Source organism: Polyergus mexicanus, unplaced genomic scaffold, assembly GCF_030449975.1.
Source record: "Polyergus mexicanus isolate NDT 795.1 unplaced genomic scaffold, iyPolMexi1.0 SCAF_15, whole genome shotgun sequence".
NCBI classification, from domain to species: Eukaryota; Metazoa; Arthropoda; class Insecta; order Hymenoptera; family Formicidae; genus Polyergus; species Polyergus mexicanus.
The window spans coordinates 3,431,079-3,450,665 of NW_027223335.1; the positions used below are offsets into that span (position 1 = coordinate 3,431,079).

Below are 19,587 nucleotides of genomic sequence, written 5' to 3' on the forward strand. Positions count from 1 at the left end.
TATATAATTAATTCTTGTCTTATCATTTATTTTTAATTATTTTTGTAATTAATTAAAAATTGTTTTATATATTCTTCTATTATTTTTTTTTTTTAAATTTATTAAAAGAGAAATATATAGAAAAAAGAAATATATAAAAAATTAAACCGTATGATTTAGTATAAATTGTATAAAAGTTTTCTTTCTAAGGCAAAATGTAAAATTTGCCTGATACATTTCTGAATGATAAAAAAAAAAAAAAAAGAAACGAAAAGTTTGTTTAGCATTTCAAAGAACATTAACTAATTGTAAAACATTTCTTTTTACACTAATTTCTATCACTTAATGCTGAAATCAGAAATCGATTCTTAAATAAAGAACATCTATCTTAAACTTATTCATACTGTCGCAGAATTGTTGCGTCACATGTAATGTAATCAGCATGTCATTGTAAAAAGTAATTTTAATCAGAGGAAAAATATTAATATGATACCTTTTTTATCAGGACCGTTAAGTTTTCCATACGCTTTCTGATGCTTCTCAGAATTGAAAATTTAATGATGAAAAAGCTATCACGTTTATTTCTTTTTCTGATTAAAATCATTTTTTATTATAATAATTAATTCTTAGCAACTTTTATATCTTATAATTCAATTTTTGTTGCTCGTTACATTCGTCATTTGTCATGGCGTACTTTTATACGATCTTGAATATATGAGGTATTTACATACTAATCGTATACATAAAAAAGAGAGCTATTGACACAATACATATCATGTACAGATAAAACGCTTAGGTCTTTATTGTAGGGATATACAATCTGTTCTTTCGATATATTGTATCCAAGTTACCTTCGGTATAGTAATGTTATCGCACGCACCTTTTCATAATTAAATAGCAAAAAAAAAAAAAAAATTTTTAGCTTAATGATTTTTGTATCCAGTCATAAACCGAATTCGATGATTGAGTATCTTCCCGAGACTCAGCGCATCGCGTATATTACATATTTATGGTTAACAAATAAGTTATTCTCATTCATTTTCGCGGTTTATTATAAAAATATTTGCGTTATATGAAGCAATCACTGTTTTTTCGGCAACGATAAACAGATAGCAATAAATGTTTGCAATTTACATATTAAAATTTGTAAAATACGCATACAAGAGTTATGTGAATGTGAGTTTCATGTAAGTAATGTTTTTATTTATTCTCTCCCTTTCTCTCTCTTTCTCTCTCTCTCTCTCTCTCTCTCTCTCTCTCTCTCTCTCTCTTTCTCTCTATCTTTAGTGCATAAAACCGTATAATATAACACGTGATGAAATGCATCACTAGAAAACGTGTATAATAATTTAATTTTTGTTGTTCAAACATTTGTATTTATGTACATCATGTAACATATGTAATACATTAGGATGTAATACATTAGGATCGTACATACATGCGTTTTGGCGTGTAATCGTCATAAGAAAAGTATATTATGCTTGTTACTTGCTATAAAAATAATTATGTTAATTTGCTAAACGATCCTACTGTCGAGATTCTAAATTATATATATATATATATAAATGGCCTATCCTATATATAGGGTAAGCCATTTTAATGTATTCACTGAAATATCCTAAAATCAATAAGTTTAAGACAAAAATGTTTTAGACAAAAGTTGTATGGTATCGAGGGGGCCATAAGATGGTACCATTGGTTTGACCTTGAAGAGTTATTTGAAGGTCACATAAAGGTCACATTTAATTTTTTAAATGGAATATTATATTTTTTATTGCATGTTCTTGTAGATCATCTTGAGAGCTTTCCAAAACACTATAATAAAGTATCTTTTTTTTTTTTAAAGTACTTTTTGAGTTATTTTATATTTTAATCTGACAAATTTTGACGTAAAAATTAAAATATCTCGTAAAATATTTAGTTTTCGATAATCTTACCGTAATACTTTTCTGTACAGAATAATGAGTTAAATCAATTATTGTAAAAAAAAAAACAAATAATTGTTTAAAAAAATACATTGTAAATTATTGCATACTTTTTCTTAAAAACAATTATCTTTTAATACTAATTGATTTATCTCATTATTCTGTACATGAAAGTATTACGGTAAGATTATGGAAAACTTACAGAATATTTTAATTTTTATATCAAAATTTGTCAGAATAAAATATAAAATAACTCAAAAAGTACTTAAAAAAAAAAATACTTTATCATAGTGTTTTGGAAAGCTCTCAAGATGGGCTACAAGAATATGCAATAAAAAATATGGTATTCCATTTAAAAAATTAAATGTGATCTTCATGTGATGACCTTCAAATAATTATTCAAGGTCAAACCAATGGTATCATCTTATGGCCCTCTCCAAATTATACAACTTTTGTTTAAAGCATTTTTGTCTTAAACTTATAAATTTTAAGATATTTCAGTGGATACATTAAAATGGCCTACCCTGTATATGTATATTGAAGCGATACAGATATTCGTGCGACGCGCACTAAGAGAATACAGTGCCAGGTCTCGGGAGAATATACACAAAAAACGCGATTCGGATATTTCAGAAGAATAAAATATCTTTATCTATCTCCTCTCCTATTAAGCGATACGCTTGTCTCAAATTACGCTCGCCATTCGCACTTTTGAAGCAATACAGATGCGGATCAGAAGCTATTAAATCACGATTACAAATCGAATCCGCGCGAATCGATCCTGCTTCGAATCGCCTTCTCCGCATTTCTTGACAAGCTTACGACAGTTCGTATACGGAAAATTGATTGCATCCATCGGAGCTCGTTTGATGTGCCTAATAATTGTGCATTGACTTAACACTTACTCTATGTATATATATTTATATATTTACCTATATATGAATATATACATGTATGCAAAGATATGTTGCTAGTTCACTGTCGCAGAACGTATCGTTTGACGAAGAATATAATACAGGGAGCCGAGAGTAAGTAGAGTATTAATCTACATTTTGTAAATTAACATTTTTGTAAATTAACATTTTTAAAATAACACGGATATGTTCTCAATTGATACTTGGATTATAATTAGCAAGTAATTAGCACAATCATATACGACTCTCTAAACTTTTTGGGGAACTTAATTAAATGTGTTTTGCTCGCTACTTTAGTCACTTTTAGAAAAAAATCATGGATAAAGATAAAACCGAGTTCTACTGAATTTGCGTACTAATGCCTCAAAAGATAATCAAATTTGATTATCGGACGAAAGAATAATTCATTAATTGTTCAAAAGAGAATTAATGAATCCGGCTTCTGAAATATATACGAAATCTTTTATTTATCATTTCACTATTTATTTCTTTTTAATATAAAGGCTTTTATGATGAGTGATTAAGATCTATTTTTATCTTAAAAAAAAAAAAACATTTTTGAAACACAGAAATATAATTCGAGAATGTTTCACATCCAGAAAATTAGACAAAAATGGCAAAAGTCCAATGTATAATATAAAGCTACGAGAAGTTTCATTTAATGGATGAGCACTTCTTTTCTCCTCTGATATCGCTCTGGATGATTATAAACAGCCATTCTTTGCTTAAGCACATTACGAGCTTTTAAAAATGTATCTTCTATCAAGCGGCATTTTAATATTTTGCACTCGATGAACTGTTTCAATAGCCCAGAATTTAACTGCTCTCTCGTCATTCAATTTATTAGATTCGAACACAATGTAAGAATTTCAACCCTTTAATTAGTTGTAAAAGATTATCTAAAAGACTTTCGCGAACCAAAACTTTAAAGAGTTTATTAGAACACATATGTTTTGATTAGTTCTTCATGTCGACTCTATTTTAATATAAACTCTTTTATTCGATAAGTAAAAATATATAGCGCCAAGAATTTCTTCATTTCTTCCTCCCTCTTCGTCCTAATAAAGCACCGAAATGGATGTGTAATGAACAATAGAAAAATTTGCCGAGTGCAAAAAACGAGAGAACGAGATCCCTGATTTCCGGTCTCGATTGGCATGATAAAGCAGTAGGTCGTGCAACAGCGAACTACTATCGGAAGGTAGAATGGCTCCTTTATTTTTATTATCTAGTACGAATCACACGATACATTTCTCTCGCCTCGAGATCGGTTTCGACATCGGTTTCAAGTGCACGAAAAAAACTGCGTTTCTTTCTTTTTTTTTTTTTAAGCTGCTTACAATTGAGGTAATCCATGATATAAGGCCCACGTCACACTTTCCATATCGGACTATCGAGCATACACTATTTCGCTAGCGATACTTCTCTCCGTTCTTTCCTCTTTTTTTTTTCTCACCGTTAAGTACTTAAAACTATATAATGTGTATCCCGCGAACCGGTCACACATGCCGGCAATCGTTTCGCTGATTTACTCTTTCAATCTCCTCCTTCGGCTTATCCTCAACTAATTTATACTATGACTACTACTTCGACATATATGTATCACGATACGGATTACAGTACGCCTAACACACATGACATTTCGCTTTAGGACTAAGTACTTAGACATTACACGTTCAACCTAGTCTATAACAAACGTTAAAACCATAGTAACGTAAAGAGGATGGGATCGAACGCGACAAAGAATGAAGAAAGAAACAAAAAAATGTAACAATGAGAGACTGTCAAAAAGATATGACACGCTATCGAGACATCGAATGGAGAATGAATCATCGCAGAAAGTATTATTAAGTTCTCTCTGTGTGCGAAAAGCTTAAGAAGAGAAACAAATCGAGATCTACATTATTTGAGAGACGTAGAGAGCAGGACCAGTATTCTTTCGCTAGTTGACAAATCTCGACAAATCATCTGATGTTTCGCGACGTTGTAGCAACGATTGTGGTCCCCATGGAACGGTCGAATTTTACACAATAATTGTTAACGCGGCAAACTTATTTATATCAATAATCCAGATAGTAAAAATAATAATTTTGACATCAAATTACATCAAGATAACTATTTTTGCTACCTGCAAAGTTACTCGAACGAGAGATTAAGCGATTAAATGACAAACATATAATAAATACTAATATATTGATTTCATTTCAAAGTACTCAGATTTGACTTTCAATTTACAGATTATGATTTTTCGTCGATTAATCGAATCGTTTATCGAATATACTCCGTAGAAAACTCGAGCAGATTTTCAAATATTTGCATTAAAATATACGATAAAAAAAATTTGAACGAAGAGCAGCAAACAACGAAGCAGAAAAAAATTACAAAGCAATTTGAAGAATATGAGACATCGCGAATATTCTGTACATCTTGGATTATTCCCATACAAAGGATTAGAATGGAGATACACGCCTAATTCCTCTTAATCAAATTGCACGTATCTTAATTATCTCTCTCTTGTGTCTTCGTTACAATACGTATACACGATTCGTATAACGTGATCGTTCGCGCGAAGAAGTGATCTTACGTATTCTATGTTCATTTTTGGCACCTTGTGTTATATATTTTTGCATTGTAATAATCAGCTTTTCTAAAAGCCAGAATCGCTGTTTTAGTGAATAAACGATAGAGGAGCGGCCGTATCGTTACAGCAAACTAAAATTGATCTCGAATGTATTGTAATCGCGTTCGAGAAGGTAAAATTATTCAAAAAGATATAAAGATAGGAATAACAAAAAAGACACAATGGATTTCGCGCGTATCTCGATCGCTATTAAAATCTCTCCTAACAGAATAATGAAGAAAAACAAAAAACAAAAAAAAATAACTAACAACAACACAATCGGAAAAAAAGAGAAAAAGAGAGATAGAGGATCGTGCCTGTTTCTCTCTTCGACGGGAACAACGGTATTTTTTGAAGGTAAAAGGGAGAGAAGTGAGCTCGTGCATTAAAATTTCGCGATAACAAACTTGTTTTTGCAAGCACTCATGTGTTTTTGTAAATATCATCGTTTTAACGTGATACGTAAACCGGGAAATACTCTTATATACAATGTATACAGACTACGACATACAAATATTAATCTAATCTTTTGTGCTACTCAATATACTTCCGTATAATTAATATATATACCAATATAACCATTTACTCGCACAAATTTATATATATATATATATATATATATATAAACTTTTTTTTATATTCGCTCTCCGTGTTTCACTAATTTCTACAGTATCTCTTCTTTTCTGCGCGTACGCGCTAGAAGGCTATTGTAATTACGAAAAATCGGTAACACTTTCGACCCAAATATGTAACGCTTAAATGTAAAAATATTTCCGGGATGTATTTGTCGCGATTGCAAAAGGAAGGCGGGGAAGGAGGGATGGGAAAGGGGATTGGAAGAGGGGGGGGGGGGAGTATATAGATGGATAGGCAGATGGGTATAAGGTATAAGTAATAACGATATTCCTGTTTCGTCACGCCGAACGTACATTCGAGAAAGAAAAACTGTGCTGTCAAATTGATCGCGATCTCGTGATACTCCGCTATTGCGATATATCTCGTTCGTACGCGAGGAAACGTCACCAAGAGCGGCAAACGCGTTTGGAAAGTTTCTCGAAGGGAAAGAAAACTTCCTTATTAAAAATTTTTTTTTCATACATACACATGTCGCTGCGATAAATTCGTATGCTCGAGAATTAAACTCGTCCCTCTACATACGTTTAAAAATGCTTTATTATTTTTATTTTTATTATTATCATCATTATTGCGATTGTAATTTGGAAAAGCTAACGATTAGAACAGTATAATTGAGCGGGCGAATGTATGAGATGCATCAAATCTTCTCTAGTGGAATCGTAGAATCTCGTACCACTTGCTTTCGAAGTGATTTAAGAGAGTATATAGTTGAATCTTCTTATCTTATCTTACATTTAGCGTCTTCTCGGTTATTATCCGGTAACTTTGTTAACGATATAGATATTTTCCATTGAGAAACTTTCCAGATGCGAATGACGCTTAACGTTAAATTTTTTTTTTTTTTTTTTTTAATCTAACATAGATTGTTCGTCCTTTCTTTTTCTGTTTTTCTTTTCATCTTTTTTTTTACATCAACGGCGTACACTTTCCGGAATGTACCGAGCAAATTCGCAAATGAATTTATCTCGTGTGTCTCTATATTATTGTTAACAACAGCAGACTATCGGGTATAACGTAACATTATCGTTTTTTTTTTCCTTTCTTGATGCGTAAGATGCACCGATAGCGCTCTTTTTAGAGCAAGTAATCCCGTAAATAAAGCCCTGATTCTTTATCGATACAAAAGTGCCGTCAAAAATATCTCTTTCCCTTTTTTTACCGGGCTTTAGTTAATAATTGAAAGTCATGCTATAAAGAAATTTGTATAATATTATTATACTTCGGTAATCGCGATCAATGCTAGCCAAGCGTAACTAACAACAGAGTAGGGACGGGCGAAACTAATCAATCGTCTCGACAACTAATTATTCATTTTTCGTTAACCAGTCGTTAATAAAGTACTGTTTTTTTTACTATTCTAACACTTGTACGTCAACACTGATCGCGCGAGAGATCGACATTGATTAAACTATACGCTAAACAAAATGCAGCGGAGTCACGTCGAGTAGAGTCTCGATAGCAACCTCGTTGATTCTAACGGTATGCATGCCAATTATGTTCAATTGCTATATTTAGCTATCGTTTCTGCCCTGAGAATAAAAATTTAAGATTTGTATAAAATGAAGCACTTGCGCAAACTACGAGCATTCAGCTTTTTTATGCGTTTATTTTATTCCTCTCTTGAATATCTTTTCCAGATGTTATCGAATCTTTTTGGATTCTCATTATTTTATTTATCTTTCTCAAATATTTTTTTTCATATATTAACTTTAAAAGTCTTTTTGAGCTGTTCGCAAGATCTTCACAATTTTAATTATCGCTTGTATTCTTATGGTTAAAACGACTGGTTATTCACTAATTATTGCCCATCCCTACAAGAACATCGCTTGTCTTCTAGGGATTATCTTGAAGTGTGTTTGCCCACGGGGAGGGACACGCTCTGATGTGTGTTTTGTAGTATATGTATGTTTGTATGTATGTGATAACAATTTTACGTTACAATTTATATTTGTCTCGCCCATTTTTCCTCGCAGCTTCGAAGCGGCGTCTTCTACGTCATAAAAATATCAACGTTGGAAACTACTACAATATTCTGTACTCTCTTCGTTTGACCAACGTTCGACTTCTCAGTGAAGAAGTTGACGCTATTTTAATAATTCTACCGATACGTTGCTTGCATCAAAACCAATATTATCGTACTAATCATATATTCTATTTAGTAAAAATAAGAAAAAAAGATTATATCGGAGAGTAAAGCCAGAATATTTGCGAGAGCAAGGTTAAGTAAAAAAATTAGAGATAATCTACCAAATCGTTTGTACGCAACGGTAAACAAGATTGTTTCGACGGGTTCAGTTTCAAAACTTTGTTGGCAAAAGTAATTCTAAAAGTCCACATTTGACGTAAATCTGGATACATTTGCAGAACTTACTTACTTCGACATATTTTTAGTTACGACCAATATATATATAAAAATATATAATATTATATATATATATATATATATATATATATAACAAAATAGAATACAAAAAATGTTTTTAAATTTCTCCAAATTTTTGCATTTATAGGCAAATCGATGTAATCGATGATAAAATCTGAAGAATTTAGAACTGCTTTGTATATATTTGAAATAATAGAAAGAATAGAGAATAATTCTAAACCTTCTTCAATCTTTTTTACAAAATTTAATCGGTCGTGTCTAAAAATATATCAGAGATTTTCGGGAAATTTTCTATAGATAAAATTTTCAAAAGAAAAAAGGAAAAGTGAATGAAAAAATAGAAAAAGTAGATTATATTTGCAAAAGATGTAAATATGTACGCGTGTATATATTTGTTTGTCGTAACATTTCTTATCTTGCCGGGATTTTTAATCACGGAGAGATCCCGAAAAGGATGAATTTTACAAATATAACAGAGATGCAAACGCACGCGTGTCTCTCGTATCGGTATATCCTGGTCATGTAATTCTAAAAATGCGTATAATAACGTTTATCGTAAATATAAATATTATGAATGTGTGTGCAGATTTATAACATATCGCTATCATGCTGAAATGGTACTCGTCGTTTCGGAAAGCTCATCAAAACTTTGCTATTTCAGGTTCCGCTTTCTTGGCGCGAAAAAATATTCTTTAACTAGACGGTTTAAGAGGCAAGTAAAAGAAGGCAATAGGTATCGTTGCACGATTTTATCGCCTTTAATCTTGAATTAATGATCACAGTGTGATTTAAGATTTAATATTATACAAATCCAATATTATACTCCATCCGTAAACGAATCTCACCAAAAACTGCACATCACTAACTTGATATCACGTGTGCTAGAATAACGCTATATAGTTCACCCATAAAACTAACGTTTCACCTTCGTAGGATATCGACGTATCTCTTTGCTCTCTTACTTGCCCCTTTAATTTTAGAGTCTGCACGAGTCTCTGATATAATCTCGCCGCAAGAGCGCGCAGACGCAAACATATAATACAAAAGCCCGTAAAGAGACGTCTGTGAAAGATGCTTAAACAACGTCTAAAGATTTAAACATCCGCCGGATTGAAGCTCGTTCTCGAGCAAATAACTAAGATTAGGTATTCACAGCAAAATTTTTCGTAGTCATTGAACCGCACCGGGCGGCGACGAGGTGAATATAAAAGGAGAGGAGGGAAAGAGCAGAGGAAACGATGAAAATAAAAAGAGCGACGTCGACGTAAAAAGCTGCCCGATTTCGCTACGGCGGAAGACCGAGTTTCGTTCGTAGCTGTGATACTCTCTTGCTCTTCTTAATGCGCCGCCATCGCCGCCATCGACTAATAATTTTCTTCAAGAAATTCGAGAAAGCGGGGCTTATCTTGACGGTATCGAACGATGCGTTTAGAACATTCCGTCTCGCGCCGAAACCCTTGAAGGTTCATCGTTTTATCAACGATAAGACAATTTTTGTTGTTATCGCTCGTTAGCACGATGACGCGCAACAACGAACAATAACGCCTTTGAAAATGCCTTCCGTTTTAATCGCGATTAACGCTATTCGATCGGCACGGCTGCTCGACGACCAGCGTCCGCTAAGTGCCCTAACAATAAGTGCGATGCCGGGGGGAATACATCCAGTACAGTCTCGTTGAATGATACAGGGAGGGAGAGAAAATATCGGTTACACGGGGATTATCGAGCAAAGGAAAAGGTCGCCTGGTTAACGTAACTTTGACGAGCGCGATGTACATGGGAAAGAATATTGGAGGAAGGGACTCGCTCGACTAGAATATCATTTATCGTCGATCAAGGTAAACCTCGTCTCCTTTACTCGGGCTTCAAACGATGCCATTGCACGATGGTCTGTCTCGGTTTTGTGATCATATCCTGCCAATGCTTCGTTTCACTCGCGCCGCTTCCGTTTTTTCCTGCAAAGGAATTTACGAAATGAATACACTGAACACCGGATTCCAATTTCCCGTCGCTATCTGTTTCTACGATGTCTCGATGTTTGATCGAAGAACGGAAAAAAACGCTAGTTTATTTTGGTTGAAAAAAAGATTTCAAATTTCTTTTAATCATCGACAAATTACAAACGTTGAAATTTTGGGCAGTCCAGACGTATATAACGTAAGCTTAATAAATAATATTTGCAGAAATAAACTACATAATTTGGATATTCAAGATTTCTTTCAAATTACTGAATAATACAACAGATAATAAATAGATATATTCCAAATATATTCTTATTAATAATATTTAATATAAAAAAATATATATATCTCTTTAAGAAATTTATGTCTCTTTCGCTATCATTTCTCCATATGAAATACAAATATCATTAGATATATAGAGATGTAGTACGAATTATCTAATATAAAACACGCTTATTATCGAAAAAAGTTCAAGATACCTGCGAGTTGAATCCGGCCGATCAATTCGTTTCGTCCAATGTTGTCGAAATCCATCACCATCACATCCAAAGAGCATTCTCTAATCTTCTCCCATGGTACATTGAAGGAGAATACCTCGTTGAATACTGGATTCAAGGTGCATTTGAAGATCGGAGTCTTGCGTTTCTCGATCCTTTTGTCACCAAACTGCAGCCATACTTTGACATACGGATCTGGAAATTGCAAATATTAATTAATCGCATCCGCGAATTAGTCTTCAACATGAGATAATGAGAAACGGAATATCGCATATTTTTTTGGAAAAAATATGTTTAGTTATATTTACAATATATATATATATAAGTCGTATTTAAATTTCTTAAAAGAAAAAAGTACAATTTTTCGAAGAAGAGATTTAGATGATACAGAACGACGTACGAACAATGTAATGTTACCTGATTTCCCGTTTATATCTTTAGCTTTAAGATTCCTCGCCTTCAAGAGAGTCAACGTCAATATGGAATTACTCGGATGATAGCACAGCGAGCACAGAAGTTCTCCGCATTTATCCTTAGCCGGTGGTTTAAGGGCCTTCCAAAACGACGGTTTCTCCGATAAATCGACCTACGACAAATCCGCGAAATATTGCCGATAACTGTTGTGTTTTCGGTATCATTACTGATCTATCTTGTAGAATTTTCAGTTTACTTATACCGAATCAAAGTCTTTTCAAAAGGAAAGAAAGATTATCTTTCTAATATCTATATTAATTATTTTCTATAAATTATTAATTCTATGATTAGAAAATGCATGATTTTTCACGACGGTAATGGAGGAATAATAAAATGAAGACAGAACCAAGAGTTTTCGCGTGCGTGCCTGCTTATGTGTGTCTGCGTGTTTACATATCCTTATGAAAAATTATACATCGTCTCTTAGAGGGGAAGGTAACGTTCGCCACGTTATCATTATTACCTTCGTCACGTTTGCCCCTTATTAGAGTATGCGGCGAACGTGTACTAATTATACATGTTCTATTCCAAGCGGTCACATGAAATGGAATACATTTAATAATTAATTGCTATCGTACTCTGCGAATTATAAATACAAAGTTTATAAAGACATCTCGAATCGCGCGAATATGTCCAATTTGAGCAACTCAATTCACTGTTAAAGCACATGTTTCCCCCCCTCAAAAAAAAAAAAAAAAAAAAAAAAAAAAAAATCTTTATATGATTACAATGTATTTAATTATAGTTATTATTACTCTTATTAGAGCATACATGCATATCATATTATTAGTGTCTCGTCTTTCCGCAATAATAATATTGATACAAGACCGGAGTTACGTTGCTAAGTGCTCTGCCAGCATGATTAGCGAATTAAATTTTACTCGCATAAATAATATCATTAATGTCTCGCGTGCGTTTTCACTATATTATTAACTTATATGTAATATAATATATTTTATAGTATATATAATATATTTATATGCTTATGACATATATAATTTTTATATATTTACAAAGCACACAATTTTTATATAACTATATTATATATTTATATAACTTAATTTATATAATATTATTAATACGTTTTATGATAACGTTAATATAAAAAAAAAGCATTTTTTAATTAATTTTTTTATATATATATATATATGTGTTACGAAAATGCACGAAATGTCTGATCTTCGATGTAAATGTAGGTATTGCTCCTGGGAAATGAATATGTGCGTAGAATCATGACACGCGCATATCTCCCGCGTGCAAATTATAATTTGTTTCTTCTCGGTAATATTGATATCGCAGATTGGAATTTTATGCTGCTAAATGGTCCACCGGCACCGCCGGATTAGTGAATTGAAACTCATTCATTCGTACTCCCTCTCGAATAAAAAATAACTGGCAGAAACTCAATCGACTTTACTTCTTTAATTATTCATAAAATTTTTCTGTTTAATAAGCGATCGCATATTAAAAAATAATCTCTCCGTAAGTTTATAAAAAAAGATCTTTCTCTTATATAATTTATATCTGTATTAGTATATCTCAATTTAAAGTCATGATTATCTTGCCTTCAAACAATAAGTTTTAAGGGTAGTTTTTTTATAACATGACATATAAAAAATATTGAAATAAAAAAGATATTGTTGCACTGATAAAATATTTCTTGTTTAATAACGGAATGTTTCATGACTCTAATGGTGTAATCGAGAAAAAATAAGTTTTTTAATGAAAAAATGTCGAAATTGTAGAATAAATATTTTTATAAACTTCATTTTAAAATTATTGCTTTTCCGGTTGTATCACGGGATATCTTGTATATAAAAAAAATGTCATTGCAAATATATTTATAATCCAACTTTATTTCAAAACAAAATAATTATTTTAATAAATTCATGAAGCGCATTCTTGTCGAATCTTCCTGCCTCTCTCTCTCTCTCTCTATTTCGTCGTGATTTCTCCGAAATGATCAATCAATTTGCGTGGTTCATCCGTTAGATGGTAATTCCATTTGCGACAGACGGATGATAATTACGGGATAAGAATCTGCGGATCCGATTCCGGGACAGATGTAAGGCAACAGAGACGTGCGACGCGCAACACGTCAGATTCTCTGCGTATCCTGTCACGCGAATCCTTTAAGCCGCGTGTAATAATTGAACCGCGCAAATTGCAAGAGCGGTAACGAGAAGGAGGAGGACGCCTCTCGGCAAATTACCTGGCAAAGCGGCAGAAACATTTCCCCTATGGAGTCGTCCCTCGAGAATCGATCGTAGTCGAAGACATGCAGATGTAGTACTCTGCTCTGCAGCTTCTGTATGGGGAAACCTATCGAGACATAAATGCGTAAAGCGTAGGCTTTATTAAATTACCATATGGTATAATCCCATTTACCAAACCTAATTTAATTTTACGCGCGTTCTTACAATTTTAGCAATTTGTTTTTTGCATCAACATGATAATGGAGATATAACTGACAATTTATCGTATTTTTTATTTTTAAAAATATATTTCAACATAACTCTACTAATTTACGTAAAAAAAAAATGAAACATACTGAATTTTCTCAGCCGCTATGCTATTTCGCTGCAATTCTTAGACAATGTCGTCTAACTTTTTGTCGCCGCGTTTCATAAAAATCACTTCCAGAAAAAAGTGGATTAATAAAAGAAGCATTGTCGAACACACGTGCGCTCACCTTCGAAATAAAAGGTCTCGTTCCATCTCGGGTTCAACGTGCGTCTTTTGATTTTTGTCTCGAGTCGGTGTTTCTTGTCCGGTAGTAACGTCACACGGACATACGGATCGGAAGTACCTGACAAGTCCTTCGCCGGCAGATCTTTACCCTGAAACACAATCGGATATATAGAGATAAATAGAAATTTTAATGAACGTCGAGAAGCTCTCGACGACGTTCTTCCGAAGCTTTCGCGAGATATGTATGGTATGTAGATTTGATGTACCTTTAAAGTAGACGCTTCTTTATACGAAAAGCGAGGTTCGATGTAAGTCTTTGCATAATCTTTACGCATAATGCTCCTGTATAATCTTACAAACAAGACCAGATTTCTCATTGGTATAATGCTAAGCGCCTGCGAAATTTTTCGAGTACGAAAAGAAGAGACAATATATCTTCTTTAAAAAAGAATGGAATATAATGACATTTGCAAGTGTCATTCTAAGTGACATCAATCGTAAGATTTTAAAATAAAAAAGATTTAATTAACATGAGTACGCAACTTAACTGTTTCCGAGATAATCTCTATATCTCGCATAGAGATAAAAAATGCCACTATCACAATTCGACCTCGTTCTGTAATATCTACATATATCTGTAAATAACTATTATGTATGTTTCGTTTATAACACTATGTAGAATGTGTAAAACCACCAGATGTCCTTTTTGTGGCAGATTATCTGGTCAATTTAAAGATAATTTTTACTTAACGTAAATGTCAAATGAGGTATCAATGATCTTCAAGTCATAAACATTAAAAGAGACAATCTTTTCGCAAACTGAACATTGTAGAGACAAAAATTGAACAAAATTATATTCTTCAATTAATTTCAGAATTTTTGAATTTAATTTATTAAAATTTTAAGTTGTAGTTAAACACATAGAATATATAAAACATACATATATAAAAAGAAAAAGGTAACTTGCACAAAATCATGATTTCCCTCGATATGTTTGCTAAAGAAAAATTGACTTAAATTAGAGTCAGAGAATCTGCTACCGAAAGAATATTCAATGATTTCGCTAATCTAAATAACGGGCAATCGATGCATCGAATTCTATCGAATGTCTTTGTCTCCATCGCGCGAACGTCTTACAAAGTTATCGATGGTCCTTCCAGTCTATAGATAAGAGAATTCAATAATTGTGTAACAGCGAAACAGGCTTTGTACTTGTGTGCGATATAACTAGCGTCGTCCTCAACAGATTGTAAGCGATTTTCTTGTGTGCGCGCGACATAATAGATGCTGTGTTAATGGGAGGTACACGGACGTGGGGCAATCAATAAGAACGCGGCTCGTAACAACCTCGATAGCCGCCCGTGTGTTTTTCGCGAAACTATAAAAGAGTTTCGTTTCAAAGATGCTGCTCTTCCCAACTTTCCGTAAAAGTCATTCAAGTCTAGTCGTTTGAAAGCCTCTCGACCTTGGAGGTATCTTCGTATCGCAAGACGAACGATCATTTTTCATTCGCCTGTCAGAGGCCGTCTCCCCCAACTTCGTAATGTCATTATGACGAGTCAAACTCGCCGAGATGAACGACGTTGCTCATTTAAAATACGAAGACTGTACGAAGGTTTAAAAAAAAAAATTTCCTTTTCTTTATATTTTAAGCATTGAATAAAGATAAATGATTTCTTGCAAATTAATCCTTACAAATTAATTTTGAATAAACATTAATTAAACGAGAATCTTGATACGATACATAGTTGTCAAATTATTTGATATTAAAAATTAAGAAAATGTGTAGGAATAAAATCTCCTTGATCAAATTTTTGTTTAATAGAAAAGGTCGATCCTGCAAATTGACAAAAAAAATTTACGGATGAAACTTAGCTGAGAACGTGGCTGTAATTTACAGGTATAACATTCTGATGCATGCATTTCTATATATGTGTACCATATGTGCGTTACACATGCATTTTTGCAAAAATAAGTTTCCACTTTCGAGCTTGTATCGTATAACGATATTGGACATAAATCGAATAAATGCGATGTGAATATACGGTTGAATTTTCCGTAATGCCAATAAAATTTTCACACGAAAGAAACATAGGAAATCGCAAAAGTGAAAATTTTTCGGGACGACAGCATGGAAGATTCCACCTTCAACGACGTACATTGCGAGCTATTTATAATTCACGCCTGTTGCGAAGAAATTACAACAAAATTTCAAGTTACCCGAATTACCCAAACAGAAAGAAAGGCCTCGTGAGAAAGCTCGCGTTACACACGTATTATCAATATTCTTTAATATTATCTTTTTATAGTTTCATGCACCAATGTCAGAAATATAAAATACAACTCACAACAACACATCATATTCGTTAAAGTTCTCTATTAAATAATTCAACGACGGAGCGATTAAATTCGCCAAGGAAAAGAGGTCGGATGCAAATCGAGTGAAAAATAATGCTTTTTTCACTAGCATGTGCTTCTTTAATAAACTGTACGATAATACTTAGCCATTTCATTATAATTTTTCGCTAAAAAAAGAAAGTAACACGCTGCGTATTGTTATATCCTCACTTCTATAGCATCATAAAATTAATATATTACACTTTTATATAATAATAATAATAATAATAATAATAATACAATTCTTCTATATCTCTACTGATTCGAGAAATTATACTTTGAAACTTGAACTTATTGAAGACTATTGTACATAATGCAAAATTTTGATCGCCGCGTACAATGTAAAGTATAATCGCGCAAACATGGTAGAGACGATGCTATACTATGTGCCCGATTGTTGACGTGAGATCTCTTGGCACGATAATCCTTGTCATGCAAAGAGAACGGTAGACCGGGTGGCCGAGTGTGTTACACTTAACGTTGGATTAAATCGTGCGAGACGAAAAATCCAGCGTTCAAGCGTAATTTATGCGTTTGTTTACAACGAGAAGTCCCCGCCGCGTCGAACGTGCTATTTTTCCTGCGACTGTAGCGCATTTCAGTTTCAAAAGTCCTTGTCTCTATGTAACAGAAAAGTAATGTACGGCGTTCCAGTTTTGCAGAATATTCCGTGAACACATCCACATTTCACAATGATGCACAATGGTGTCTCGTCGCCGATTTATGGATGGTCCCTGACCGTCCAAAAATCGATTATGACGCACGTCCACATATATATAGATACAACAAAAAAAAAAAAAAAAAAAAAAAAAATCTTACATCAACGAATAAGAGTTAAAAATATAGAATAAATTTGTTTCATAATTTGTTTTTGTTCTCGTGAGGAAATTTTGACTTTAAAATTTGAAAAACTTAAAACATGTCTGCGTTCCTTTAAGAATCCTCTGGTGTCATATTTTTATGTCGCACGATGACTATTGATATATAAATATAAAGCAAGTACAATTCGATAAAAATAATTTAAGATAATCGAAATTACACTGAAAGCTTGTATATATAAAGTATATGTGTAACTTAATTTCTTTTATATAGTTGTGTGCGTGTTGTGTATCCATTCATATATACATTTTAATAATCGCTGTTGAAATAAATTCAATAATTATTAAATTAATTATTATAATTATTAATATACATCGTTAGAAGTCATTCAAGCTCAAAAAAAACGTAACGTGTTATCGATTTTTCAACTTTCAAAGTTTATTTTGTCGAAAACAAAACCTTGTACAAGAAAAAAAAAAAAACCTCATTTACCATTTTCGACTTATTTTTTCATGTAGAATCATTAGTTTCCCCAATTGTATCATTAATTGCAAAACACGCTGTTAATATGATAAATGTCTTCAATTTTAATTTAATGTATTTTGATTATGTATCTTTACACTTTACATACCAATACAATCGATATCCTCTGCATAATATTATCCTCTCTTCCTTTCTGTTTTATTATTATTATCATCATCATCTTTATACTTGTGCGATCGTAGTAATATTCCGATAGTATGCAACCGACGCGTGCAAACAGGCTCAATAGCAAAATAAACGGCTCGTGAGTAAGTTTCGGAGAGGTAAGTTCTGACGCATCAAATTGTGTACAATGGAAACTTCGATATATACCAACCTGTATGATGCGCAGAATAAGCGTGCTGTTCTGGAAGTCATACTCGAGACTGAAGTGAATCTGGCCGACATTCTCGCTCGGCTCCGAATTATCGATGTACATGTCGACCAGGGAAATAGACCTGCTTTGTAGAAACGCTTTCTGCAACACACATACACACACACATACGTACAGCGCGATCGTTACAATTGCCTCTTCCGTTTTAAAGAAGACAACCACGTCTCTCGGGATCTCTTCGTTTCACTTCTAGGTGCAATACTTAGATTAAAGTTTGTAATACAAAAATCTTCTCTTAACATCGAATTACATTGCAAAAGAAGAAAGATGTCTAGAAGGATTAAATATTTGTTCGTGTGTCTCTGTTTGAGATTCGAGAATGTATTGCATTCATGATCCCTCGATCAGGGAAAAGAGGGTGAGATGACGATCTTTTGATTCGTCAATTTTTCCCGATTCTGTGCGACGAGGCAAAAGTAACGATCTATTTTTTAATCAACTAAAGCCTTCTCTATCATCTGCAAAAACTGAAAAACTGATAAATAAATAAGATTTTTTAAAATTACAACTTCTCGAGAAGGCATGCGTCAATTTCATCATTTTATCTCCTTTTCTCTCTAATCAACGGCGAAAAATCTAGAGCCTTTTACCGAGGGGTGTTCTCCCTTAACGTTCTGTAGCTGCTTGTTTTGCGGTCCGGCGGTCGGTGTACGGGGTTCCGCGCTTCCGGCATTGCTGGTGCTACCTGGAACCGCCGTTCCACCAGCGGCTCCGCCGCCGCTCGTGGGTCCACCGCTACCACCTGCCGGGGATTTGCTGGCGGGACTACCGGTCGTCCTGAAAAATACACGTGAAATTTGTCGCCGTTACTCGCTACTCTTATGTATTTTCACGCTCGCGACGAGAATTACGGTCATCTCTCAGTTGCTCAATCGTTCTCGTTATCCTTTGACAGAAGTAGGAATCGCCTAGAGAAATCGCGCCGCTAAAACAAACTTGATATTTTATTTGTTTCATTATCTCATTGAAAACTACTATCAAATACTAAAAGAATCTATGAAAAGAAATAATCGTTCTACGCAATTTTTCCGACCTCAAAGACGCTCCATCGCAATTTGAGAAAATCAAACTAAGATTGTAAAAAAGAAATCACAAAAATCTTATTAATATTCGCAAAATTTGTAATTAAAGAATTTGATGACCAAAAGTTTCTAGTTTTTGCGAAACACATATTCATCTTTATTTTATCATTCCTAGAAAGAGCAAGTCTCATGATAATTTTACGAAATATTATATTACGTAAATATTTTTTTCCAGGGGACGGTAGAGGCAGTTTTACAAATTTTCGTACAAAATTCTCCGCGAAAACAAATGTTTTTGTTAAATCTCAAGATTTTTCCTACACTACACTAATTTTATTAAAATTCTCACAAAT

At 33.2% G+C, this 19,587-nt stretch overlaps 1 protein-coding gene across 1 annotated transcript in view; it reads right to left on the minus strand.

Annotated features, from left to right (window-relative positions):
- Positions 1-9,285: 9,285 nt before the first annotated feature.
- Positions 9,286-19,587, minus strand: part of Syt7 (Synaptotagmin 7) — a 90,932-nt gene continuing 80,630 nt past the window's right edge. The window contains 7 exon segments of the mRNA XM_070307868.1: positions 9,286-10,412; positions 10,898-11,110; positions 11,333-11,501; positions 13,602-13,711; positions 14,082-14,229; positions 18,156-18,296; positions 18,803-18,989. Coding sequence (XP_070163969.1) covers positions 10,312-10,412; positions 10,898-11,110; positions 11,333-11,501; positions 13,602-13,711; positions 14,082-14,229; positions 18,156-18,296; positions 18,803-18,989 — 1,069 coding nt within the window. The 3' untranslated portion in view covers positions 9,286-10,311.